At 45.4% G+C, this 26466-nt stretch overlaps 2 protein-coding genes across 13 annotated transcripts in view; one reads left to right on the top strand and one right to left on the bottom strand.

The window, feature by feature from the left end:
• Positions 1-26111, bottom strand: part of MCM3AP (minichromosome maintenance complex component 3 associated protein) — a 52111-nt gene extending 26000 nt beyond the window's left edge. Inside the window, exons 1-16 of one of the 5 annotated variants that reach the window (XM_035029997.1) lie at positions 26039-26111; positions 23920-25232; positions 22910-23133; positions 20579-20657; positions 19974-20118; positions 18435-18625; positions 15964-16103; positions 13744-13941; positions 13154-13422; positions 12006-12168; positions 9780-9940; positions 8456-8697; positions 7925-8154; positions 6675-6775; positions 1689-1820; positions 1171-1284 (exon numbers count right to left, since the gene is read on the bottom strand). In XM_035029997.1, coding sequence (XP_034885888.1) covers positions 1171-1284; positions 1689-1820; positions 6675-6775; positions 7925-8154; positions 8456-8697; positions 9780-9940; positions 12006-12168; positions 13154-13422; positions 13744-13941; positions 15964-16103; positions 18435-18625; positions 19974-20118; positions 20579-20657; positions 22910-23133; positions 23920-25168 — 3638 coding nt within the window. In that variant the 5' untranslated portion in view covers positions 25169-25232; positions 26039-26111. Of the gene's footprint in view, positions 1-1170; positions 1285-1688; positions 1821-6674; positions 6776-7924; positions 8155-8455; positions 8698-9779; positions 9941-12005; positions 12169-13153; positions 13423-13743; positions 13942-15963; positions 16104-18434; positions 18626-19973; positions 20119-20578; positions 20658-22909; positions 23134-23919; positions 25650-25681; positions 25956-26038 lie in introns of those variants that run through there. The other 4 variants (XM_035029996.1, XM_035029998.1, XM_035029999.1 and 1 more) reach the window with 4 other exon arrangements.
• A 99-nt stretch (positions 26112-26210) lies between these two features.
• Positions 26211-26466, top strand: part of YBEY (ybeY metalloendoribonuclease) — a 5525-nt gene continuing 5269 nt past the window's right edge. For 7 of the 8 annotated variants that reach the window (XM_035030007.1, XM_035030006.1, XM_035030001.1 and 4 more), the window contains exon 1: positions 26224-26304. The gene's annotated coding sequence lies outside the window, so the exon portion shown is untranslated. Of the gene's footprint in view, positions 26305-26466 lie in introns of all 8 variants that reach the window. The other variant, XM_035030008.1, reaches the window with a different exon arrangement.

Below are 26466 nucleotides of genomic sequence, written 5' to 3'. Positions count from 1 at the left end.
GGAATGTAAATTAGTACAACCATTGTGGAAAACAGTATGGAGGCTCTTCAAAAAATTAAAACTTAAAATACCATATGATCCAGTATTCTACTACTGGGTAGTAGAATATCTTACCCAATATCAATATCTTACCCAAAGATATTGAAAACTAATTTGAAAAGATACATGCACCCCTATGTTTATAACAGCATTATTTATAATAGCCAAGATATAGAAACAACTTAAGTATCTATAGATACATAAATAAAGATATGGTGTGTGTGGGGGTGTGTGGGTGTGGGTGTGGGTGTGTGTGTGTGTGTGTAATGGAATACTACTAGGCCACCAAACAAGAATTAGATCTTGCCATTTGCAACAACATGGATGGACATAGAGAATAATGTACTAAGTGAAATAAGACAGAAAAAGACAAACACCATATGATTTCACTTATATGTGGAATCTAAAAAACAGAACAAAGAAATAAACAAAAACAGACTCTTAAATACAGAGAGCTGGTGGTTGCCAGAGGAGAGGTGGGGGGCGGGGAATGAGTGAAAGAGTGAAATAAAGAGGATTAAGACATACAAACTTCTAGTCAAAACATAAATAAGTCCCAGAGATGAAAAGTACAGCATAGGGAATACAGTGAATAATAAATACTGTAATAATGTTGTATAGTAACAGGTGGTGAATACACTTATCATGGTAAGCACTGAATAATTTATAGAACTTTCGAATCAGTATGTTGTACATCTCAAGCTAATATAACATTGCATGTTAATTATACTTTAAAAAAAAGAAGTTAATAAAATTCTTAAATGAGATACCTCAAAAAAATCTTTTAACACAGGAAACAAGAGAAAGGATCTTCTACTTGAGAAAAACTAACAGTAAATACCTCGGTGTGTAGAAGACTACCAGTGAATTATTTTGCTAACAGACACTTCCCTACAACCAGTGCAGGATCCACAATGAGGTCAAGAGTGTAAGTGAGGCCCTCTCTGGAGGCAACACACACTCAGGAACAAGAATGGCATTTTACTGTTTGGCTATCCAAAAGACATGTTCCTTGTCAAAGTGAAACACAGCTAGCCCGAACTGCAGCAGCCTGGCCACAGTGCCTCAATAAACCCCTTCTTTCCCACCACCCTGCACCCTTGAACTACAAGATACTAGCACGTCATTTACTTCAACTCTTGGGAGCAGGTTTCCCTCACGCATTCTGTCACAACAAGTTCTGTCAGCTCTGTAGCCAGGCCCTGGCTCAGCTGAGTTAACACCAGTTCTCTCTCTTGTTTCAACCTAAGGGTAAAAGGAAAAAAAAGCACAAGAGTAATGTTTAAGAATAAAAATAAGCGTCAGCACCCTCCCTGACCTCGAAAGTTGGGATTTGAGTTGTGCCGCCTAAGCCGGCAAGCCCACAGCTCTGATCCCACCAGACAAGCCACACAGCCATACCCACTCCAGCTCCCCTGACCACCACCCTTCCCCCCTCCAGCTGTGGGGGAAGGCAGCTGCTCACAAGGTGGGTGTGGCCTCGGACCCCCACCCATTACCTGGACTGCAGTGTATGAGGGCGCTGGGTGAACCATGGGTCTGATGCCAGTGAGGTGGACAACAGTAAGAGCATCCCAGGCCAGGGTAGGTTCTGTCCCGTGTCCACACACTCTGACCTCATGTGCACTGCAAGAACAAGACACACTCACCTCTCCTCTTCAGCCTGCCGCCTCTCCTCCTCCTTTCGCTCCCTTTCCTTAGACACTTCTTCAGCTGCAATGTGCCTCAAAATGCCTGTGGTTGCAGCTGTTAATAGCTCCTCCATAGCAGCATTGGAAACACTAGGCAGAGAAAAGTGAGTATCATTCTAAATAAATAAATAAAAGCCAAGCAAGCCGCATAACTAAACTTCTAATATTGACTAGGAAAAATATGTATTTGGCTTTTAGCATAAAAATTAAGCTCATGTCTAAAACACACAATCTATCAAAACTGACTCATGTAGAAATAGAAAATCTGAATAGACCTATAACTTATGAGATTGACTCAGTATTCATAAACCCCTCCCAACAAAGAAAAGTCCAGAAACACATGGCTTCACCGACAAATTATATTAAACACTTAAGGGAGAACTAACACCAATGCTTCTCAAACTCTTCTAAAAATGTGAAGAGGAAGAAACACTTTCTAACACTTCTGTGAAGCCAGCATTGCCCTGAACTGATACACTAATAACAAAACCAGACAAAGACACTGTAAGAAAACCACAGACCAATATCCCTTAAGGATAATGATACCAAAATCCTCAACAAGATATCAACAAAACAAGATTCAGCAATATATTTAAAGGATTATATAAAATTACCAAATGGGATTTACTACTAGAATGCAAGGATAGTTCCACAAATGAAAAACAATGTAATACAAACATATTAATAAACTGAATGGAAAAAACTCACATGATCATCCTAATTGATGCAGAAAGAGCAACTGACAAAATTCAGCCCCATTTCACAATAAAAAGCACTCAAAAAACTACAAAAAGAAAGGAATTCCCTCAGCATGATACAGCCTGTATATGAAACAACCACAGCTAACATATTCAGATGTGAAACACTGAAAGCTTTTCCTCTAAGACCAGGAACAAGACAAGGATGCCCTATTTGCTGCTTCTATTCAATACTATATTGGAAGTTATAAAAAAATAAAAAACATCCATAACTACAAAGGAAGAAAAAAACTATTATCTCTTCATTGAGGACATGATCTTGTATATAGTAAAACCTAAGAAATCCATTCAAAACCTATTAGAACTAATAAACAAGTTTAGCAAGATTGGAATGTAAGGATCAAAAAAATCAGGGGTTCCTGGGTGGCTCAGTTGGTTGGGCATCTGCCTTCAGCTCAGGTCGTGATCCTGGGATGGAGCCCCGTGTCAGGCTATCTGCTCAGTGGGGACTCTGTTTGTCCCTCTGCCCCTCCCCCCCATGCTCTCTCTCTCAAATGAATAAAAATCTTTAAAAAAAAAAATCAATCGTATTCCTACATGCTAGCGATGAACATTCTAAGAGTGAAATTAAGTAAACAATTTGATTTAAAATAGCACTGAAAAGAATAAAGCAATTAGTAATAAATTTAACCAAGAAGATGAAAGACCTATACAATGAAAAGCAGAAAACATTGCTGAAAGAAATAAAGGATGACCTAAACAAATGGAAAGAGAGCCCATGTAGATAGACGAGAAGACTTTTTTTTTTTAAGTAATCTAAGCCCAACATGGGGCTCAAATTCACAACCCCAAGATCAAGAGAGTCACATGCTCTATCGACTGAGCCAGCCAGGCGCCCCTAGACTGGAAGACTTAACGTTAAGATGTCAAAACTACCCAAAGCAATCTACAGATTCAATACAATCACTATCAAAATCCCAGAAGCATTTTTGTAGAAATAGAAAAACTCACCCCAGGGGCGCCTGGCTGGCTCAGTCGGTTAAGCATCCAACTCTTGATTTCGGCTCAGGTCATGATCTCAGAGTCGTGAGATCCAGCCCCAGGTCAGCCTCTGCACTGGGCATGGAGCCCGCTTAAGATCCTCTCTCTGCCCCCCACCCCCGCTCGCTCGCTCTCTCTCAAAAAAAAAAGAAAGAAAAACTCATCCTAAAATTTCATATGGAATTTCAAGGGACACCAAATAGTGGAACGTTCTCAAAAAAGAGAAACAAAGTTGAAGGACTCATGCCTTGTGATTTCAAAACTTACTACAACTTACTACAAAGCTATGCAATCAAGACAATGTGGTATTGGCGTAAAAACAGACATATGGACCGACAGCAGAATAGAGAATCCAGAAAGAAACCCTCACATATATGACCAGTTGATTTCCAACAAGGGTGCCAAGACTATTCAAAGAGGAAAAGATAGTCATTTCAAAATACAAAGAATATATACAAAAGAATGGTGTTGGACCATATATGAAAATGAAACCAACATGGAACAAAAATCTAAACTTAAGAGTTAAAACTATAATTTTCTCAGAAGAAAACACAGGAAAATATTTAACATTGGATTTGGCAATTTCTTGAATATGAAACCAAAAGTACAGGCAACAAAAGAATAATTAGATAAAATGGACTACATAAAACTTAAGACTTCTGTGCACCTAAGGACACTATCAAGAAAGTAAAAAGACAATCCAAACAGAAAAGACATTCCCAAACAGAATAGGAAAAAATGTTTGAAATCATATATCTGAAAAGGGATTAATACCCAGAAAATAAATGAACTCCTACAAACTCAACAAAAACAATTAAAAATGGGCAAAGGACATACACAAAGGCAAATAAGCACATGAAAACAGGTTTAACATCATTACTCATTAGGGAAATGCACACCAAAACTACAACAAGATACTACTCTGCACCCTTTATGATGACTACAATAAAAAAAATTTTAGGGCGCCTGGGTGGCTCAGTCGGTGAAGCATCTGCCTTCGGCTCAGGTCATGATCTCAGGGTCCTGGGATCAAGCCCCACATTGAGTTTCCTGCTCAGCAGGCAGCCTGCTTCTCCCTCTCCCTCTGCCTGCTGCTCCCCCCACCTGTGCACTCACTCTCTGTCAAATAAAACCTTTAAAAAAAAAATTTTTTTTAACGATGATACTGTATACTGGCAAGAATGTAGAGAAAATGGAACCCTTGTGCACTGCTGGTGGGAATATAAAATGGTGCAGCCACTGTGGAAAACAGTTTGGCAGTTTTTCAAAAATTAAAAAAAGATCATATGATCTAGTAAGTCCACTCCTAGGCATATGCCCGTAAGAACTGAAAGTAGAGACTCAAATAGTTATTTGTACAGCAATGTTCACAACAGCATTATTCACAATAGTCAAAAGGTGGAACTAACCCCAAGTGTCCATCAACAGATGAATAAACAAAATGTGTATATATACATGTGTATATGTGTTTATGCAGTTTACCCCTGAAAAACACGGGTTTGAACTGCACAGGTCCACTCACACATACAATACTGTAAGTGTATTTTCTCTTCCTTATGATTTTCGTACTAACGTCTCCTTCCCTCTACCTTACTTTACTGTAAGAATGCAGTATATGATACATATAATACACATAATATGTGTTAATCGACTATTAATTGCTATCAGTAAGGCTTCCAGTCAACAGTAGGTTACAATTACTTAAGATTTTGGGTAGTCAAAAGTTATACTTGGATTTTCGACTGCAAAGGGGGTCAGCACCCCTGACCCCCCACGTTGGTCAAAGGTCAACTGTATACTTTAATGGAGTATTATTCAGCCATAAAAAAGGAATGAAATGCTAGTATAGGGCTATAACCAAGAGATGCACTTGAAGACATTTTTGTGTCTAAAAAAATCCAGACAAAAAAGGACAAATACTGTTACGATATCACTCATGTGAGGTACCTAAAGAGGCAAACTCATGAAGACAGAAAGTAGGATAGATGCTACCAGGAGCTAGGGAAAGAGGAGAATGGGATATTATTATTTAACGGGTATAGTTTGTTTGGGATGATGAAAAAGTTCCGGAAACAATGGTGATGGATACACAACACTGTTAATGTACTTAATGCCCTGAGTCGTATGCTTAAAAATGGTTAAGGTATTTAATTTTGTTATGCACATTTTATCACAATAAAATAAAGCCAATGGAAATCGTATTTATTTTTAATTCAACCAGAAAGTATCTGACTCCAGTAAAAGAAAATGAATTAAACCTATTGAAAAGATTAACTTTTTTTTTTTTTTAAAGATTTTATTTATTTATTTGACAGAGAGAGAGAGACAGCGAGAGAGGGAACACAAGCAGGGGGAGTGGGAGAGGGAGAAGCAGGCTTCCCGCCGAGCAGGGAGCCCGATGCGGGGCTCGATCCCAGGACCCTGGGATCATGACCTGAGCCGAAGGCAGACACTTAACGACTGAGCCACCCAGGCACCCAAAGATTAACTTTTTAATAAAAAGATGACTTTAGAGTCATCTACATTTATACTAGGTGAAATTATACTTTTTAATCATTGTGTGATTTCATGTGTAATAGGATTTTTAAAACATGTTTGAAATCCCTAAAATAATCTGATTTACTAAATCGATTAGCTTTAATTAACTTTAAGTTGTTTAAGTCTTAGAAAAATTTTTATTATTAAATTTATTAAGACTATTTAAAATATTAGAATTAGATATATGAAATTTATAACTGTAGCTTGAAATCTCTAAAGAAATTTCATCATGGTATAAAATGCAAATCATGTAAAATGTTTAAAGGGATTTAATTTGTTAAATTTATAAAGTAAAATTTAATCCAAGATCACATAAAGTGTTTTTAATTTTTAATAGAGAATAAACAAATTTTTATACTCTGCTGTATTTTAAAGGCATGTTCAAAGTTCCAGGAAAAACATGTTTTTAATTTACAACTTTAATAAACCTAACATTGCTCAAAAAGCACACACAAACAGAAACTTCATGCCAATGACAAAGAGAAGGTCAGGAACACGACACAATCATACCCACCTAGAGGACAGGACCAACAGTTAAGCCTTTACAAATGGGCAGCTGCAACCTCCTGTCCAAGACTGAGAGCAGCTCTATAAGAAGAAACACGGAGGGATGGGGAACGGCCCCAGGGAGCAAACAGCTTCAGAGCAGGTGGGGCACTGCACTTACCCCAGAGCTGTGTTTGCGAAGGCCGCCCCAGCGGCACCAACCTCCTCACAGTCCCTCTGAAGAACCTCCTGGATGAGCTCATCCACTACTTGAGCCAGGTCCTAAGGAGAGGACAGGTCGGGGTCAGAGTGCCAGCAGTGAGAAACACTGCCTCAATCCAGACTGAGCTTAAAACCAAACAATCTAGCCCTACAGCCTAAGGGTACTGAAAACCTTCACAGAGGGTTAGAACTTTGGAGATGGTCTCACGGAGCATCCCCCCGCCCCAGGGCGAAAACATCCCTTCACAACCTCATCAGTGGACACTTGTCTGAGGGAATCTGGGAATCAGCTATGCTGCTTCTGGAAAGGTTTCCTGCTAATGAACGGAGAGAAGCCTTCATCAAAGGACAGGGCAAGCCTGCTGCCTGCTCAACACCCTCCCACGCCGCCCCCCCCCCACACCACATCCAACACGGTCAGCTTCTCTAACCATTCTCACGATCCTCTCAGGCCTCCTTAACACCCCAGCACCGGCCCAAGCAACAGGGTTGGCGAGCCCAAGCCCACAACCTATATGGTAGACAGGCCTTGTTCAACCCCATCGGCGAGCACACAGTGCTGCCTGGGGCCCCACAGGTCCCCAGTCAACACGTCCACTGGCTCTCTCAAGTGAGCAGTGTTGAACATCGCTCAGAGCAGACACGTCAGGGGTGCAAGACGGCACTGGGACAGGAAGCAATGAAGTGCTGTCCTGACGACCGTGACAAAGATGGGGGCTCTGCACTGAGCCTGCGGGGTCAGCCCCAGCTCTGCCACCCACAGCTGAGGGGCTGCAGGCAGGGCCTCTCCCTGGACCCCTCATGGAAGACCAGGCAACACAGTCCACTCCATAGGGCAGAGGCTGGTCCACAGAGACCCACCTGTCTGCAGAGCCCTCAGTGCAAGACAGGACTTCCTTCAGCCCTCACGTTATGGCCACAAAAACCCTGCCACGCCTTCTCCAATATCTGAGCTGTGGCCCCTTCAAGCAGACACAGGCAACAAGCTAGGTGGCCTGGTGCAGCCCTAAGCTCGGAGCCCCAGGCACCTTGTCAGAAAGACCAAGGCTTAAGCCTCCACGGCCAGGGCCCTGAGACCCGCCCCAGCTGGCACTCAGAGTATTTTAGAGCCACAGGCGACCACCTCTGTGGGTTCGATCTGGAGTATCAGACACCATGGTGACACTTGTACCACGGGCTCCTCAGCGCCCTAACCCGAACATTCCTTACCGCATCCGAGTACGAAGGTACAGGCCTTGGAGGAAGCAATTCGGGCTGCACAGGGGGCTGGAGGGGGGGCTGCACAGGGGGCTGGAAGAGGCCAGGCGCTGTGCTCGGGGTCGGTGCTGGGAGGTGAGGCAGAGAAGCTGGTGTGGGCGCAGGGGTGGGAAGAGGCTGCTGGAGGAGAGCGGGCGGCGGTACATCTGCCTCTGCCCCACACGCCTCTCCTTTCCCCCCACCTGGAAGGGAACAGGCAAGTGCAGGTACTTAAGACAACCCCTGGGCACCCACAGTGACCCTAAGGGCTGGCTACCCTCCCGAGCAATGTCACAGGGGACAGTGTGAGCTTCACCAGTGGGAACCAAGCACCGTGACATCAAAGAGCCATTCAGGCCGTTCTTGAGAGGGGAGAAGTATCTGAGCACTGAGCCAGTACCACCCGCCCCACCCCCACCCACAAACTAAAACAGATGCTCCTACCTCCAGAGAGGCTTCCTGGAGGGGCAATGCTACTTCCCTCCTGCAACTGCAGCTTCTCACCTACTGCGTCCGAGCTGGGTCTCTGGGTGCCCACAGGCAGCTCTGCAGCCAGGCTCTCCCCAATGTACTTGTTCTGGGAGTTGAAGCTGCACACGGGAGTATGACGAGGGATGGGGGGCAATGGCCCTCCACTCACAATCTCCCCAACCGACACGGTCATCTTCCTGGTAATGAACACCGACTTCCTGGCCTTGGATAAGCCCTCTGGTTCCAGGAACGAGGACCGGTTCAGCTCGACACAGCTACCCAGACCACAGAGAACCCAGAGAAGCGTTACATCGGTGAGAAGCCGATCGTCACCTCTCAGCACCCAGCAGCAATGCTGGAAGCCCTGTCCCCATCACTGGGTCACCCCACAACCACGTGTAAGTGAAGAGGGAGGCAGTAAAGGCTGATCTGGTGTCCCAGCCCACAGTACCCAGAGCTGCCAGCCTGGACGTTGCCCTGTGACATGGGAGCCTCCTGGCCCACTTGTACGCAGCCCTACGTGGAACAGCACACACCTGCATGCTCCTGTCTTATTCCAAAGCCGCATGTTTCTGTGAGGACAGGCCTGCAGGAAGCAGACAGGAAGGGGCTGGCAATGAGGAGGGAAGAGGAGGGAAGGGCTAGAGAAACAGCAACTTGGAACAAGACATGGTGCACGTTATGCTGCCATTTACGAGGAGAGGGTCCACGAGTTTCATCAGGTTCTTAAAACACTGACTCCAGGGGCGCCTGCGTGGCTCAGTCGTTAAGCGTCTGCCTTCGGCTCAGGTCATGGTCCCAGGGTCCTGGGATCGAGCCCCGCATCGGGCTCCCTGCTCAGCGGGAAGCCTGCTTCTCCCCTCCCCCACTCCCCGTTTGTGTTCCCTCTCTCGCTATGTCTCTCTCTGTCAAATAAATAAATAAAATCTTTAAAAAAAAAAAAAAAAAAACACTGACTCCAAGCAGCACAGAAGCCCCTGGCCTGGCCCACCAGTGCCTGTCTGGGCCACCACAGGTCAGCAGTGGTAGTCACTGGCCAGCAGAAGTCATCTTCGAGAGAAAGAATAAGGAAGACCCTAACCTTTACCTTTAATTTCTTCAGTATCTTATGAAAAGCACTGATTTTAAAATTGCAAAGAAATAGGTCTGAACACCACTCCGCTAACAAGCAGTGTCTGATCTGGGGATGCTCCCCAGCCCATTCTGAGCCTCGCTGTGTTCACCTGCACCCCAGGGAGGCAGCATGCAGAATGGGCCCTCTCTGGGGCCTGGCACGTAGCTGCACTTCCCAGCCCTTTATCAGAACTAAAAGAGAAAAAAAAAAAAGAGAGGTCCCGCAGCCACCCTCTGCTCTTACCCATCAGAGACAGTGAGACCATAGTAGTTCAGGAAGTCTGTGGCCTCGTCACAGTCTCTGAAGAGCAGCATGCGCACCACACCATCCAGGGGAAAGACGGTGGAGCGCTGCGTGCTCACAGTGTACGCGATGTTGAGCGCTCGGAGAGCATCTTTGCGGATCTGAAGAGAGAAGCAAAATCACTGCAGTGTTAAGGAGCCAGTCATTCCGTGACCACAAAATGCCACCGTGGGGGACAGGGTCCTGCTACTGCTCAGTCCCTCTGGAAAGCAATCTGGTACTAAGAGGCCCAAGCTTAGCAATCACCAGGGGATTTGCTCAGCAGAAGATGCCCAGAAATGCATGTGAAACAGTCTCATACACAGGAACGGTTAGGGACGCCTGGGTGGCTCAGTCGGTTAAGCGTCTGCGTCCGGCTCAGGTCATGATCACGGGGACCTGGGATCGAGCCCCACACCAGGCTCCTTGCTCAGCGGGGAGCCTGCTTCTCCCTCTGCCTGCCACGTCCCCAGCTGGTGTGTGCACACGCGCTCTCTCTGACAAATAAAATCTGAAACACACACACCCACACAAGAAACCCTAGAAGACAAGTCATCCATCAGCAGAGCATGTGGAAGGTCAACTGTGCACTATCCACTTGACAAAAAGCTCTGTGGCACTAAAAATTATCACAGAGATGATAGCATGCCATGGAAAAATGCAGAAATGGCATGGAATTCGTAAGAAGTACTTTAAAAAAAGAAGACAGGAAAAACAGGAAAATGTTAACAAAACTTGTATGTGGGTCTAGGACTCTGAGTGACCCTTGCTTCCTCTTGCAGTGTTCTTCAATTCCAACAGTATTTATCAAGTATTTATTTCTTATCTGGCATTGTTAATGTGCAGCACGCAACAATGAACAAAGCAAAATCCCTGCTCCCAGAACTGATGTGTTAGGGAGAGACCAACAACGAACAAACTGAACCCGTGACATACACAGTACATTTAACGGTGACAGTGCACCAGAGGAAGGCAGAGGAGGAGGGCAGGCAGGCAGGGTGGGCTCTGCTGAGAAGGTGGCAGCCGAGCCAAGACCTGAAGAAGGTGAGCACCATATGGCTCTGTGAGGAGAAAGAACAGCAGTGAGAACAGCAAGTGCAAAGGCCCTGAGGCAGTAGTGGGCTGGGGTTGGAGGGACAGGAAGCATCACAGCAGGTGGAGCTGAGCAAGGGAGCCTATGGGACCAGGTCAAACACTGCGTTTCTCTAAAGTACTTAGATGTCTTTTTTGTTTCAAGTTATTAAAACGGGCACAAATGGCCAATATTCTAAGAACACTACATAATCATTCTGAAAATAGTAGCTATCAGTTTTATGTATTGAATGTACAGAGTTCCCCAAATGGCATGTTGTTAAAAATCTTTTCATTTGTTCCAGAATTTCAGTGCTATTGGCAATTATAAGACAGGACAATGAACACACCTGAAGAAGACCCTCCGCCTGGGCTATGACCGTGGGCTTAGTCACCGTTTACCAAAGGACTTGATGTGTGACCAAAGAAGAAAAACAACCTGGAGTCAGAGAGCCAGCTGACCAGGTCCTAAGAGCCCCCCCACACACACACCCCCACCCCGGCAGCCTCCTCCCCACCCAGAGGACCCCTTGCAGCTGGGGGGCAGCACAGTGCATGCACTGTCAGGGGGCTAGGGCTGAAGACCTGACTTGGGGAATTTTGAGACCAGGCATTCATACCCTATGTAAAGCACCAAGTAAGACATGGGTCTTCCCCAGGTTTGCAACCCCAAGGCACAGCACAGTACTCAACAAGGAGCAGGCCCTTAAGATAAGTATTGAAATGGATTCAGCATCATCAGGTTCACTCCAAAAATTCAGATTAATAACACTTAAGAATTTTTAAGTCAGGGACTTTGCATGTGCAATTTTTGATTTTTGGTTTGTTTCCAAGGAAAATGATAGTGCTGAACTCAAGTCATATCATTCTAAAGAGATTTCTCTGATCTAAACTTAATAATAGTATTTTCTATCATACAGCTTTTTCCACCAGTGGTCCAGGGCGCCAGCCTCTGTGACACAAGGTAATGCGGCAACATCCTCTGGGGGTGGCTGCAATGCTTACATGAGAGTTAGCCTGGACCCGCTAAAATGTTCTCGGAATAGAGAAGCACTTAAACGCCACAAGTAACGATCTGGTTTCTTCCAATTCTTTAAGTATAGCTACATGACTCACCTGATTAAAGTAACAGTGTAAAAGACAAGCATTCAGATAAGACGCCGACTGGACCAGTTTGAAAAATCTCACAAAATTATTACTGTTCAATGCAGCAAAGGCCTGAACAGCAAATTTCACTTCAGAGGAGTTTCTCACAGCAGGATGGAACTGTTGTACTTCTCTGTTAATTAAAGGAGACAAAAGGGTTAGAATTTTATTTATTTTTTTCTTTTCCTTTTTTTTTTAAGTAGGCTCCAGGCCCAGCACAGAGCCCAACAGGGGGCTTGAACTCACAACCCTGAGATCAAGACCTAAGCTGAGATCAAGAGTTGGATGCTTAACCGACTGAGCCACCCAGGCACCCCCAATTTTATTTTTAATTAGACAAAATGTCCATGAAAATAGACAAAAAAAAAAAAACTACATTTTAACCATACTGAGAAAGAGGGACTTAATGGTGACATCTGCCATTCTATTCAGTTTACTAACTTCAAAGCTGCTGCTCTTGAGCTGGATTGGGAACAATGGTGCTCTCTAAAAAGATGGTAAATAAACAAATTCAAGCAAAAATCAATTTAAGAATTGATTATCAAAGAATTACTTTAATGCCAAATGACTGCCAGCTGTTTTTGATGATGATGACATCTAAAAAACAAAATTTAACTTTGTCTTCCTTTGTAAATAAACAGAGTTGACTGAATCACTCAAGAGAGATGCCTATGGGGGCTCCTAGGTAGCTCAGTCGGTAAGCACCTGACTCTTGGTTTCAGCTCAGGTCGTCCGTGATCTCAGGGTCATGAGATCAAGCCCCATTTGGGCTCCCCGCTCAGTGGGGAGTCTGCTGGAGATTCTCTCCCCCCCTCTGCCCCTCCCCCCCGCTTGCATGCTTTCTCTAAATAAATAAAATCTTAAAAAAAGGGGGGGGCACCTGGGTGGCTCAGTAGGTTAAGCGGCTGCCTTTGGCTCAGGTTGTGATCTCAAGGTCCTAGAAGAGAGCCCCGCATCTGGCTCCCTGCTTCTCCCTCTCCCTCTGCCCCTCATGCATACACTCTCTCTAATAAATAAATAAAATCTTAAAAAATATAAATAAAGTCTTTAAAAAAAAAACAAAACAAAACCCTGCCTTTTTATATAGCTTAGGCTAGCTTCCAAATTTGAAAGTTTACCTTAGGATGTCCCCCTTGTTGAGATTGAGCAGAACGTTGTAGCCCTGGAACTCAGCTTCGCTGGCACAGGACACACCCTTGTTTCTCAGGTCCTGGTACATCTCCTTCAGACTTTGAAGGCACTTGGTCATGTTCTCATTATTGATCTTGGCATCAAAGGAGGACATGGGCTCCTCACACATGAAGTGGGCACAATGGATATGGAACCGGGTACACTTCTCAATCAGGGACACCGTCACAGGGTCACACAAGTGCTGCTGTGTGATGTCCTGGCCACAAGCAAGAGGGAGTATTACACACACACACACCCCTTACATACATATGTGTCTTGTATACACACAGATTACACGCATGTATTTCCATGCATTGGGAACAAACGATTAGAAGAATCGTGATTACCTGAATTTCTCATATGTCAATTTCAAACAAAGCCCATGAAGCACATTTTAACAGGACTTTGTAATGATTTTAAATAACAGCATTTTTTTTTTACACAGATGAAATATAACTGAGTAAAATGAAAAGAAATCTTGCTTCAACTTTGGAATTCACATGCATTTTCTAATTTTCTGATTAGAAGCGGCTGATACCTTCCGTATGCCCCGTGTGCGGTTCCACACGAAGTCATACCAGTCCCGCAGGCTGCCCTCCTTCTGGTCCATGATCTGAGTCACCAAGTAGTCCATGGTCCTGCTGAGCACTGCCGAGGGCCGCAGCTCATGCGGGAGGGGCTCTTCCTGATCAGCGGAAGAGCGGCTGTATTCCTTCACAGCTGCCGCGTGGTCCACCTGGGGACACACAGTCGGGGCAAAGAGCTGGGTGTCAGGTGCTGGGCCAGCCTCCCCACAGCTGCGCCTTAAAACGAGGAGGAAAATCACCCACATACTCATACAAGATCAATACTACAGAATATAATTTTAAAATGTAAAATTTGGGGCGCCTGGGCGGCTCAGTTGGTTGGGCGACTGCCTTCGGCTCAGGTCGTGATCCTGGAGTCCCGGGATTGAGTCCCGCGTCGGGCTCCCTGCTCAGCGGGGAGTCTGCTTCTCCCTCTGACCCTCCCCCCTCTCATGCTCTCTCTCATTCTCTCTCTCTCTCAAATAAATAAATAAAATCTTTCAAAAAAAAAAAAGACTTTAAAAAAAAATGTAAAATTTGGAGTGTCTGGGTGGCTCAGTTGGTTAAGCGACTGCCTTCGGCTCAGGTCGTGATCCTGGAGTCCCGGGATCGAGTCCCGCATCGGGCTCCCTGCTCGGCAAGGGGTCTGCTTCTCCCTCTGACCCTCCCCCCTCTCATGCTCTCTCTCTCTCAAATAAATAAATAAAATCTTTCAAAAAAAAAAAAAGACTTTAAAAAAAATGTAAAATTTGTTTGAAGGTAATGATCAAAATTCAAAAACAAACAAGAAACTTGTTTTTGACAAATACAATGAGGAGCGAAGAAGCAGAAGTAATGTAAGTGGGGGCGCCTGGCTGGCTCAGTCAGTGGAGTGTGAAACTCTTGATCTCAGGGTTGCGAGTTCAAGCCAACACTGGGTGCAGAGATTACTTAAAATTTTAAAAAAAGAAGGAAGGTAAGTAGAGATATACCTGCATGGTTCCAACGGCAGAGGTGTGACAGGTAAAGGACTCTGAAGCATTGTAACAGACCTCAGCCACACTCACACCCCAAAGTTAAGTCCACACAGACTAGAAAGGAAACGGAGACAGCAGCAGGAGCCTTGCAGGGCATAGGCCTGGAGCTGTCCCACCTCAAAGGAGGCTGAAGACATGTGGCCAAGGGCAGAAGACCAGACGTCCCCAGGACTGGGCATCCACCGTAAGCCAGCATGACCGTCTCCTGAGGCAGGGGCCTCTGCTGTGACACTCCTACCCAGCCGAGGGCCCCACACTGGGCAAGGGCAACTTAGAACCGCCAGCCAAGGGGCACTCAGCTGGCTCAGTCCGTGGAGCATGTGACTGTCGATGTAAGAGTTATAATATAAGTTCAAGCCCCACCTTGGGTGTAGACATTAGTTAAAAATAAGATCTTTAAAAAACAACAACAAAAAAAAACCCCACCAAACAAGAGAGAAGTCCGCAAGCAAAATTAACAAAGAGGAAAAAGGATCTAAAATGATGCAGATTTCCCAGGGAACAATTTGGGAATATGCATTGGCACACACATGGTTCAGGAACCTGAAGAAAGGTCACACCCTTAGGATCTATCAAAAGGAAATAATCTACATACCTTAGACTTGTTACACACAATATGCCCAATAGAATTATTAATGAAATTTAAATATCTAGTGACTGCAAAATGGGAAGTCTTGACAGAGCTACCTAATCAAATAATAGGCTGTTGTTTAAAAAATGCTGATAGAGTTTATCAGAAAAGAAAATGTGATACTATTTTAAGTGAAAAGGATTCATTCAGAATTGCACCTAGAGCATAATCTCACTGTGCAAAACACAAACACAGAAAAGGATAGGAAGAAAATTGTGAAAAGAAAACACAAATGAAAAGAAACTTTTAATCTATGAAACAAATCTGTATCTACAGCTATACCTTAGAGTACCTTGGGGTCCAATTATCCTATATAAGATTATTTAGTACACACCTCACAGTACAAACAATTTAATATGAATGTTAATAGTAGCCACCCCCTAAATCCCTGCCACCCTCTAAAAAGGTAAACGCCAAATCAAGTATCAATATGTACCGAAATTATAAAAGAATAAGCCCCACCTCCTATATAGCCCACCTCCACCCTGAAGATTAATTACGGACAGCGGCCTAGAGAGGAACCCCACGAGGACACGGGGCTCCACCTGGTCAGTCCCTGGGACCACTTCAAACACGCTCAGCTGGCTCCGGGTCTCCCGCATGTACCGCTCCTTTTCAGGACACATATCTGGGCATGTCCCAACAAAAGTCCTCGCTTTGTCCAGGTCAGTTCTTTTCACCCGAGCTAAATGACAAGTAAAAAGTAACGTATCACACAGTTACTATGATAATAAAAGGAAAAATAAAACTAAAGACAAATGCCACACACAAATGACGAAGTAAAGCGCTGAAAGGGAAGCATGGCCTATCACGTCAGGTACCAGGGCACCCAGAGGCCTCGTCCCCCCGCAAAAGCCACAGGTCTGCACTGCATGATGCAGGTGGGGGGCACGCTGATCACTGTCCGTGGCTCCACAGCAGTCTGAACGATAAACAGTCATGCTGCAGTATGTTTGTTAAAAAGATCAATCTGCTAATTGTAAATAGCAAACTCAGTACTTCATCGCTTCTATCTCATTCTGTTGTTGATAGAACAAGAATCACCTAAGAGAACACCTGAGAGAACCTGGGTCCTGAATAAACTACTCTTACTTCCCACAAAATTAAAGTTACAAAAATACCTTTTAAATGAGATGGATTACAACAACTTCAAGCTCAAAATGCACACCCCTTATTTTTATCTTGAAAAATTTCAACACCTGCTAATTTTATTTGGAATATAAAAATCACCATGTCAATGACATAATGTAGGACAGCAGCTTTTATTACCATGTTAAGGAAGCACTTGATTATTCCACTCATTCACAGCTTCTAAAGAGAGTAAAATCCCACAGCTAATTTAATTTAAAAAAAACTTTGCAGGGGCGCCTGGATGGCTCAGTCAGTTAAGTGTCTGCCTTCAGCTCAGGTCATGATCCCGGAGTCCCGGGATCAAGCCCCATGTCAGGATCCCTGCTCAGTGGGGGGTCTGCTTCTCCCTCTCCCTCTGCTGTTCCCCCTTCTCCATTTCTCTCTCTCTCTCTCTCAAATAAATAAATAAATAAAACCTTTAAAAAAAAAAAAAACTTTGCAAAAAAAGCACAAATGCTTTCTCCTTTTATGTGTGGTCACTGCACATATTTTTTTAAAGTTAACAGAATACTTATTTTTTGAATAGGTAATATATTCACATGGGTTATATTCCAAAGGTATAAAAATGTCAAAATAGACCCCCCCACCTTGCTCCCCTCTCTGAGACAACGTGAACAGATCTTTTCATACCTCCAGGACTACTTTATGTACCCACAGGCAGGTACACTTACCCCCTTATTTATACACAACGGGTAGCATACTACACACTTCCACACTGTGATTCCCTACTTCACAATAAATCTTCATTTTTTTCCATAAAGAAACCCAGGTCTTCTTTCAGACTGTTTAGAATCTTGCTATGTGGACAATCAATTCCCAATCTTTGTCATCAAAAACAACCTTGTATGTGGAACACACATACTTCAGGGCGTGGGATGCTGGGTCAAAGGCACGGCTTTCCTACGGCCGGAAGGTACTGCCAACCTGCCCTCTACCGGAGCGGTGCAGCCGTCCACAGCCGGCTCAAGGAGACAGCATCATGATGTAACAGGGGAGAGGCCACCTCTGCGGGTGTAACTGGACTGCTGTGTGTGATGGGCTGAGCACCTTTCCATATGTTTAAAAACCAATTCATGACACAGTTGACTCTGGAACAACACAGGTTTGAAATGTGCAGGTCCACTCATACACAGAGTTTTTACAGTACTGTAAATGTATTTTCTCTTCCTTATCATTTTAATAACATTTTCTTTTCTCTAGCTTAATTTATTGTAGGAATGCAGTATATGATACACATAACACACAAAATATGCATTAACTGACTGTTATGAGTAAGTCACCAGTAGGCTATCAGCAGTTAAGTTTTTGAGGAGTCAAAAGTCATACGTGAATTTTCGACTGTAAGGGGGCCAGCACCCCTAGCCTTGTGTTGGTCAAGGTCAGGTATATTTCCTTTTCTGTAACTCTTCTGACCCCCTACTCATTTCTCTACTGGGCTGGCCTTTGTCACAATGACTTCCACAGTACTTTCTATATCAGGAAAATTAGGCCTTTGTGATGAGTTACAGATTTTTCTCCTGGGTTGACATTTCTTAAGTTTTATTTGTGGGGATTTCTGTCAAACCAAACATTTGGATTTTTAATATATGCTTTCTGAATGTCTAAAAATGGCCCTTTAAAATGTTTCATTTAGCATGGGTCAATAGTTTATGGATTTTCTTCCAAAAATAAAATTAAAGACATATCTACATTATAATCCATGTCTTCCATCCCCTTGGGAAACCAGCTCACAGGAAAGATTATATGCAGGGCATTGGAGGACCCAGAGACTCGATGACAGTGGAGCCCCATGGGCAGGGGCTGCTCCCTCCTCCCAGCTCCCACAGTGACCTTACCATGACCTTAGCCAGGTCTCTGGACCGCTGCTGAGGTGCGCCCACCATACCTTGCCGCATGATCCTATCCCTCTGGTCAAGCAGGCGGTACTTCTCCTCAGAAGTCTCAGCCACGGTGCCTATCAGGCTGCTGAGTGATGACACACATGGCCCGAGACCCTCAGAGCCCTCGGAGCCCGAGTCAAAAGGGTCTCCCTCAAACTGATGGGTCTTTAGAAGACTTGGCTTCTTCACTGGAGAGCTACAAAGAAAGTAACACATCAAGGGCCTTGTATCCATCAGGTGCTTCTATCACTTCTACTTCTGAATGCTTCCACCATTCAAGACTTTCTGCTCCTCCAAAACTGACAAAGTACAATACTGACATGAGACAAGCCCTGACAATGCTAGTGAGGAGCACGAAGGTGTTACTCTTGTCATTCTCTGTGATTTTAAAATATTCCATATTTTTTGGGCGCCTGGGTGGCTCAGTCATTAAGCGTCTGCCTTCGGCTCAGGTCATGATCCCGGGGTCCTGGGATCGAGCCCCACATCGGGCTCCCTGCTCAGCAGGGAGTCTGCTTCTCCTTCTGCCCCTCCCCACCACTCGTGCATGCTTACACTCTCTCTCAAAAATAAAATAAAATCTTAAAAAAAAAAAAAAAAAACAGAATAAAATAAAATATTCCATACTTTTTAAGAATGAGATGAGCCCCTTTAAACAGCTAAATGAATATCCAAAGATCTGTATCTCAAAAAATGAAATTCAGCTTGAGATTTGGGGAAAAAAAACAAAAAAACACACTTTAACACCATGAGGAAATCACACGCCTACATGTTTTCATACATCACTTCACTCTGGTAGAAGGATGTACTAAACAGAAATGAGCAATGTCTGTGAGCTTCCCCATTTTCTAGTTGGCTTTCGATATTCAGTGAACTCTACTGTTGAAGATATGACTGAGTGGGAAAGTAAAAAGCAAAACAAATCAGCAACTAAAGTGCTAACTGTGAAATGAAAAGTGAGGAAACAATATACTAACCAAAATACATGAAGGATCAAACAGAAGCAGGCTGTGGCGGGGGGGGGGGGGGGGGGGGGGGGGGGGGGGGTCATGCGGGAAGTTGAGGGCTCTGGGAACAGATTTCCATTCAGACGGGAAGGCCATGTGAGGCACACACCATGTGCCCACCCCCACCTGAGAGCTAGACCCCTGGCTCCCCAGCTATCGTGCGGCCGAGGGGGACTGCCTCGCCGTAATAAGCTGGACCTACAGAAAGTCATACTGGAAACTGCCACAAGGAGTTTTGAGGAACACTTGATCATAGCCAGGTAGACCTCTTCAGGGAAAAAGTCCTCCTTACACACTGATACACATCAGGTGCCAGTACAAGCGCATGGGACACGGGACTGAGCGAGACAAGCGAGCAGCCCAGGGGCTCTGCCCAGCCGTCTCCCCCTGCCCTCCCACCACGCCCTCCTCTCCCTCTCCCAGGCCCCATTCCCCCTGCTCAAGTGTCAGCGTATCACCCACTTCCCTGCCATGCTCTGGCACGACTGCTGCCAAGGGCACAGAAGTCGGAGCACCCACAGGAAGGACCGGCCGCACCTTTTACTCAGGAGGGTGCCAGCTGCGGCCCTCACCACAGGCTTGCCAAGAGGAGAGTGCTGAAAGGGTGTGTCCTCGGGGCTCTGGCCGGCTTCGCCGTCACCCGGCTTCTTCTCCTTCACGGAAAAGGGCTTCTTGTTGGGACCTGAGGACACAAGAGCAGAGTTCATGAGTCACAAATCACTTCGCAGTGGACTTTTTTACTGTGTTTGAAAAAGTAATACTCTCGGGGCGCCTGGGTGGCTCAGTCATTAAGCGTCTGCCTTTGACTCGGGTCATGATCCCAGGGTCCTGGGATCGAGTCCCACATCGGGCTCCCTGCTCGGCAGGAAGCCTGCTTCTCCCTCTCCCACTCCCCCTGCTTGTGTTCCTGCTCTCGCTATCTCTCTGTCAAATAAATAAAGAAAATCTTAAAAAAAAAAAAAAAAAAAGAAAAGAAAAAGTAATACTCTCTTAATTGTCACAGGAGGTTCCAGAGGAGCCCACAGAAACACTCCGAGACACAGGATGCACCGACAGCCAGCCCCACCCTGGCACTGGTGACAGCTCGGAGGGTGTGGTACACAGAGGACTGGAGACTACACCAAGAATAATTGCAAACTCACTTATTTTCTTCTTGTGCCAAAAGATAGCCATGTCTTTATGCAAGCCTTTCCCCTTCTTCCTAGCCAAGGCTGCAGACACCTAGAAAACAGTCCACAACACAACATATGAGGACATCAGGGCACCAAAGGAAATGAGATTAAAACCACAAATGCAGTAGCAAAATTCTGCACCACAGAGGTGCCTCCACCCCTACATGTTCTGACCACACAGTCCTCGCCTCCCTTACGCATCTCACAGGCATGGGTTAGCTCTTCTTCTTTTTGAAAGTAATGACTTTACTGGGATAGAACCCATAGCTTGGCCTTGTTGGCATTTGGTGAGATGACTCTCACCATCTGATTACACATACAGTAATGGAAAGATTGCCAAGTCACACTTGAAGACAAAGGGAAGACAATGATACACATGGGGTACAATTTATCACAAAACCAACTACATATTAGTGTCTAGAAAAATACACACCATACTGGGTAATAGTGTTTGCTCCTGGGTAACAGGAAAGATGAGGGTAATTAGGGAACCTCGGCATTATATGTATCAATGAACTGCTTACAATGACAATTTACATATTTATTACATTAATATTTTTTAGGATTCAGCCAGAAGTGCAAATACATCTCAATAGCCAAATAACTTAAAAAACAAAAACAAAAAACAATGCATATGAGCCAGCAATTCCATTCCTAAGTATATACCAACAGAATTAAAAGCAGGGTCTTGAGATATTTGCACACCGTGTTCATGGCAGCATTATTCAAAATAGCCAAAAAGTAGAAACAACCTCTGTCCACTGGCAGATTAATAAACAACATGTAATATACTGGAATATTATACTATACAATGGAATATTATTCAACCATAAAAGGAATGAAGTACAACCACATGGACAAACATTGAAAACATTATGCTGACCGAAATAAACAGGACAAATACTATATGATTCCACTTAAAAATAATTTCTAGAATAGGCAAATTCATAGAGACAGAAAATAGATTAGAGGTCACCAAGGGCTGAAGGAAGGAGAAAATGGGGAGATATTGCTTAGTGGTTAGAGTTTCCGTTTGGGATGATGAAAAAGTTCCGGAAATAGACAGTGGTGATGGTTGTACAACATTGTGAATGTAATTAATGCCGCTGAATTGTAAAAAAAATCAACAGGAATAAACATCAAAACCCCTAAGGCTATGCATGTATTTTGGCACAGAACTTCAGGAATTTAAACAAAGGATATAAGCCAATCAGAAATACATACACAAAATGTCCACAAATAGAAAATTGGCCAAGTAGGTCAACAGGATAGAATGCCACGTAGTGCTTAACAATCCTATTCTAATCTAGGCTATTTATTGATTTCAGAAAATACCGAAGATTGCTACCTGGAAAGGTTACCAGACTGCATATGCAGTGTGATCCCATTTGTGTAAAACCAACATGACTACATACTTGCAAAGATTTACCCTCCCACAGATTTGTTTTTTTCTCCTACATTAACAGGCTATACTTTTATCATTTAAAAAAAAAGTATAAAGACATGCTTCTACTTTACAAATTCTATAGAACCTTATTTTTCCCCACAAGAATATTCAGAAAAAAACAATAAAGATATAAAGCTACATAATGTGAATGGCCCCTGTATGCACACACCCTACAACCAATGTGTCATGCATGTATGTGCCTATATGTGTATTTACCGTCAAGGTATAAATCAAACAAGTCACATCAGTTACCTCTGGAGAGTGCGATTACAGGGGGAGTCTACTTTTTCTGTACTGTTTGAATGTTTACAGCGATTATGCACTATGACCAAATAAAACAAGAAAACTCAATTTGGAAAAAGTGCCGTGTGATTACAGAGCCACTCCCATGCATGTCAGAGGAATCTGACTCATGGAATCACTCACCCAGCATTTCTAGAACACTGATTCAGTAGGGACCGCAAGCTTTCCATGAATAACCCCAAGTTATGAAATAAACAGTGCTATTCCAGCCTAAGTTAAGAATAAGATATTCGAGGGCGCCTGGGTGGCTCAGTCGTTAAGCGTCTGCCTTCGGCTCAGGTCATGATCCTGGGGTCCTGGGATCGAGCCCCACATCGGGCTCCCTGCTCCGCGGGAAGCCTGCTTCTCCCTCCCACTCCCCCTGCTTGTGTTCCCTCTCACGCTGTGTCTCTCTCTGTCAAATAAATAAAATCTTTAAAAAAAAAAAAAAAAAGAGTAAGATATTCGAGCGCTTGCCCAAATTCTAGCAAATAACTGACAGATTAAAAAACAGGTTTCAAAGTGAAAAGTTCAAATTTTTTTTCACTATTAAATTTCTTGGAAATACTCACATGATCAAAAAAATACACCACTGCCAGCTTTTTGCTGCGCCTGGTATAGATACGCTGCACTTTAGCAATTTTACCAAAGTGGTTCTCCAGAATGGTTCTGTCATTGAGAGAGTCAGGGATGTTCTTACACTGGATTGCTGTGATTTCAGCAGGAGACAAGCCCCCAAGACTGTCTGTGCTCTCGCTTCTTTTACTTTGACGTCCAGGCGTTCCTCTTAGAGAATCTAGGGATAGGAGAACGGGCATGGAAATGTATCAGATGGGGCGCCTAGGTGGCTCAGTCAGTTAAGCAGCCAACTCTTGATTTTGGGTCCAGTCATGATCTCAGGGTGGTAAGACTGGGCCCGTATCAGGCTCTGAGCTCAGCGGGGAGTTAGCCTGCTTGAGATTCTCTCCCTCTCCTTCTGCCCCTCCCCCTATTGTATTCTCTCTCTCTAAAATAAATAAATCTTTTTAAAAATGCATCAGATATAACATTTCAAAGTTTATGTATTTATTTATTTTTAAGTAATCTCCACACCCAACGTGGGGCTCCAATTCATGAGCCCGAGATCAAGAGCCACATGCTCGGGGCACCTGGGTGGCTCAGTCAGTTAAGCGGCTGCCTTCAGCTCAGGTCATGGTCCCAGGGTCCTGGGATCGAGCCCCGCATCAGGCTCCCTGCTCGGCAGGAACCCTGCTTCTCCCTCTCCCACTCCCCCTGCTTGTGTTCCCTCTCTTGCTGTGTCTCTCTCTGTCAGATAAATAAATAAAATATTGAAAAAAAAAAAAAAAAGAACCACATGCTCTTCCAACTGAGCCGGCCAATCGCCCCCCAGACGTAACATTTCATATAGGAGGCACCACCTATGTAAGAGCAAAGGAAATGTTTACGTAGGACATGCTCTTGGCATGTCAGAATTCCTAGTGTTTACAGAAAATTTACCAGAAACATCAAACTAAGACCCAAGGAAATTTACCAAGAACTTGCCAGCAGCATTTACTGGATGGTGCACATATAGAAGGCTCACCTTCTTTTTTATCTCTACTTTCAGTTTCTTCCTCTTTATTCACACCGGGGAGCCGGGAAGGTGCCAAGACAGACTGACTCCCTCCTGGGATGGCCATGTGGTCATTTTCCCCAGATTCGGCACAGCCAATATCCTTTTTAGATTCCTTACTGCCCAGACGACCTACTTCTTTATTGCTTTTGAAGACATCTTGTATCGTTCGACCAAACAAGGTGCCTCCCCGGGGTCGATTCAGGCGGACAGGTCGTTTATCTGGAGGATGATCTCCCCTCGACAGAGCATCCAAGTCTTCTGCTGCATCATGGCCATGTCTCCTTGGGGAGCGATCCTGGTCCTCCTTCCTTTTCAGTCCTTTCATGAGGCTGGGAAGTGGCTCCATTTGGGAAACACGTTCTTCACATCCTTGTCTCACACCTGTTTTGCTAACTGGGAATGGTTCACCCAGAGGCCCTGAAGGTATGGGGAAGTTAGTGAAGCTACTATTAGAACTTCCAAATAGTGACTTAGGGGCCCTCTTCTCTTCCTCTACATTTTGGTTTGACAAAGCAGAGGTAAAGGCAGATGATGAATTATTACTATTGACTGGTTTTGAAAAGGTAAAGTTTGAATTGGCAGCTGAACTGCTTGTTACCTGAGGAAAAGAAAATGGAGCCAGTCCCCCAGGCCCACTACTAATTGGGTGAGAAAATGTGAAAAATCCAGAAGTAATTGGGCTCTGAGTTTTCTCTGGCTCAGATTCAGCCCCAAATATTGGTCTAAACATGGAATTTTCCAGAGGCTTAAAGCTAAACTCTGTTTTCCCAAAACCAGAGCCTGCTATCTCCCCAGTTTCTGGTCCAAACGTAGAAGTACTTGGGAAAGCCCCAAAATTGGGTGATTTAAAACTAAATCCTGGGTTTGCAGGCACACATGAACTTGAAGACCCAGAGGCAGCTACAAAAGCTGGAGTGTGTTCAAGTCCAGAAAAGAGTCCAACATTTGAGGTTTGGGAGAATCCTGATGTTTGTGCTGAAGAAGGACTTACTCCAGAAGATGTCGGAAAGCTGGCTACCTGTGAAAATCCTGAGGTTTTCCCAGATAATGTATTATTTTGACCAAAAGGAGAAGGCTGACCAAATCGAAAAGGTGGCTTAGCCTGAAACGTTCCTATGGGACCACTGGTAGATGCTGGGAAAACCCCAGGCTGCTGCCCACTAAAAGGATTAGTTGGGTTCATCTTTTGAAGAAAGGCAGTAAATTCTACGTGCATACAAGTAGTTCTCTTCTTAAATGGTCTGTTCAGCGAGGGAGCTCCCCCTCATCCTCACAGTAAGCTGGAAGACAAAAATTCGGATCATCACGTCACGTCCTGCTGGAAGACTAAGAAGAGAATTTGTAATCACATGTCACACTCTAAGGAAACCAAAGGGCTAGGTATTATTTTCTGAGAGCCAGTGGGGTGTTTTTTGGGGGGTTGCCTGGGGTAGGGGGTGGAAGATTAAATTACTTTGTTACCGGAGGCTTAAAGCGTCATCCTTTAGACTAAAAAAAACTGAATTATTTTACTTAATTGGTAGATGGCACGAGAGACCTCAAAGAGCCACGAGAAAATGAATGCAGTCCCACTGTAGAGAGGAGTCTCTCCAGTCTTCAACCTCCGCAGCCAGAAAACTACAATGTAACGCTGTTAAGAACATCAGTGTTTCAGTGTTTCCTCCTTTTTCTTCCTCTCCAGGTTTCTCTCTTCCAGTCATCTCCACACCCATCGCGGGCCCGAACTCACCCCGAGACCAAGAGTCCCAGGCTCCAGCGACTGAGCCCGCCAGGCGCCCGTCGGTGTTTCCTAATTTTCTCCCGGTAACCAGAACCCAGGCAGAGAAACAAATGTGCTGCTCTACCTGACAAGACCCACTAAACTGGCTCAAAGCACAGAGCGCCCTGCAGAAGGGCCGCCCCCTGACCAGGGAGGGCGGGCAACGGAGGCCGCGCACCCCGCAAATCGCCGGCGGCCCCGCGCCCCGCCGAGACCCGCCCGCGCCTCAGGCCCGCGCCCCTGACGGCAGCGGCGCGGCGGCGGGGCGGGGGCGGCGCAGGGGAAGGAAGCGGCCCCCGCCCAGGCCGGGCCCTGCGCCGCGCTCACCGTCCGGCTCAGGGACTCGGAGACCCGCCGCCGCCGCCCCGGGGCCCCCTCGGCGCCCGGCTGCAGGCGTAGGCGCACACAGCGCCCGCCGGAGCCGACCCTTCGCCGCGCGCCGCGGGCAGAAAACGCGGCGGACCAACTTCCGGTCCGTCCGCGCGGCTCCGCCCCCCCGGTCCGCCACGCTCGGGTTCCGCTCGCCTGCCGGACGGCCGCCGCGGGGCTTCCGGCGCGCGGGATGCGCGCGGCATCCGCTGGCTTCGGACCCGGTACGTGAGCCCGCGACGGCCCCTCTGCAAAGTGGGGCGTCGTTTGCACCCCGCGTGCCGTCCGGAGCCTGCGCTCGGAGCCTCGGTGCCAGCACTGAGCGGCCCCTCGGGAAGCCCCGGGCCCGCCAGGACTCACCCTCTTCGGCCTCTCCCCTCCCGCCC

The sequence above is a fragment of the Mirounga leonina genome, unplaced genomic scaffold (assembly GCF_011800145.1).
Source record: "Mirounga leonina isolate KUSES-001 unplaced genomic scaffold, KU_Mleo_1.0 Mir_353, whole genome shotgun sequence".
Classification (NCBI taxonomy): domain Eukaryota; kingdom Metazoa; phylum Chordata; class Mammalia; order Carnivora; family Phocidae; genus Mirounga; species Mirounga leonina.
The sequence above is the reverse complement of the archived record's forward strand: the minus strand, read 5'-3'. Positions and strand labels throughout refer to the sequence as shown.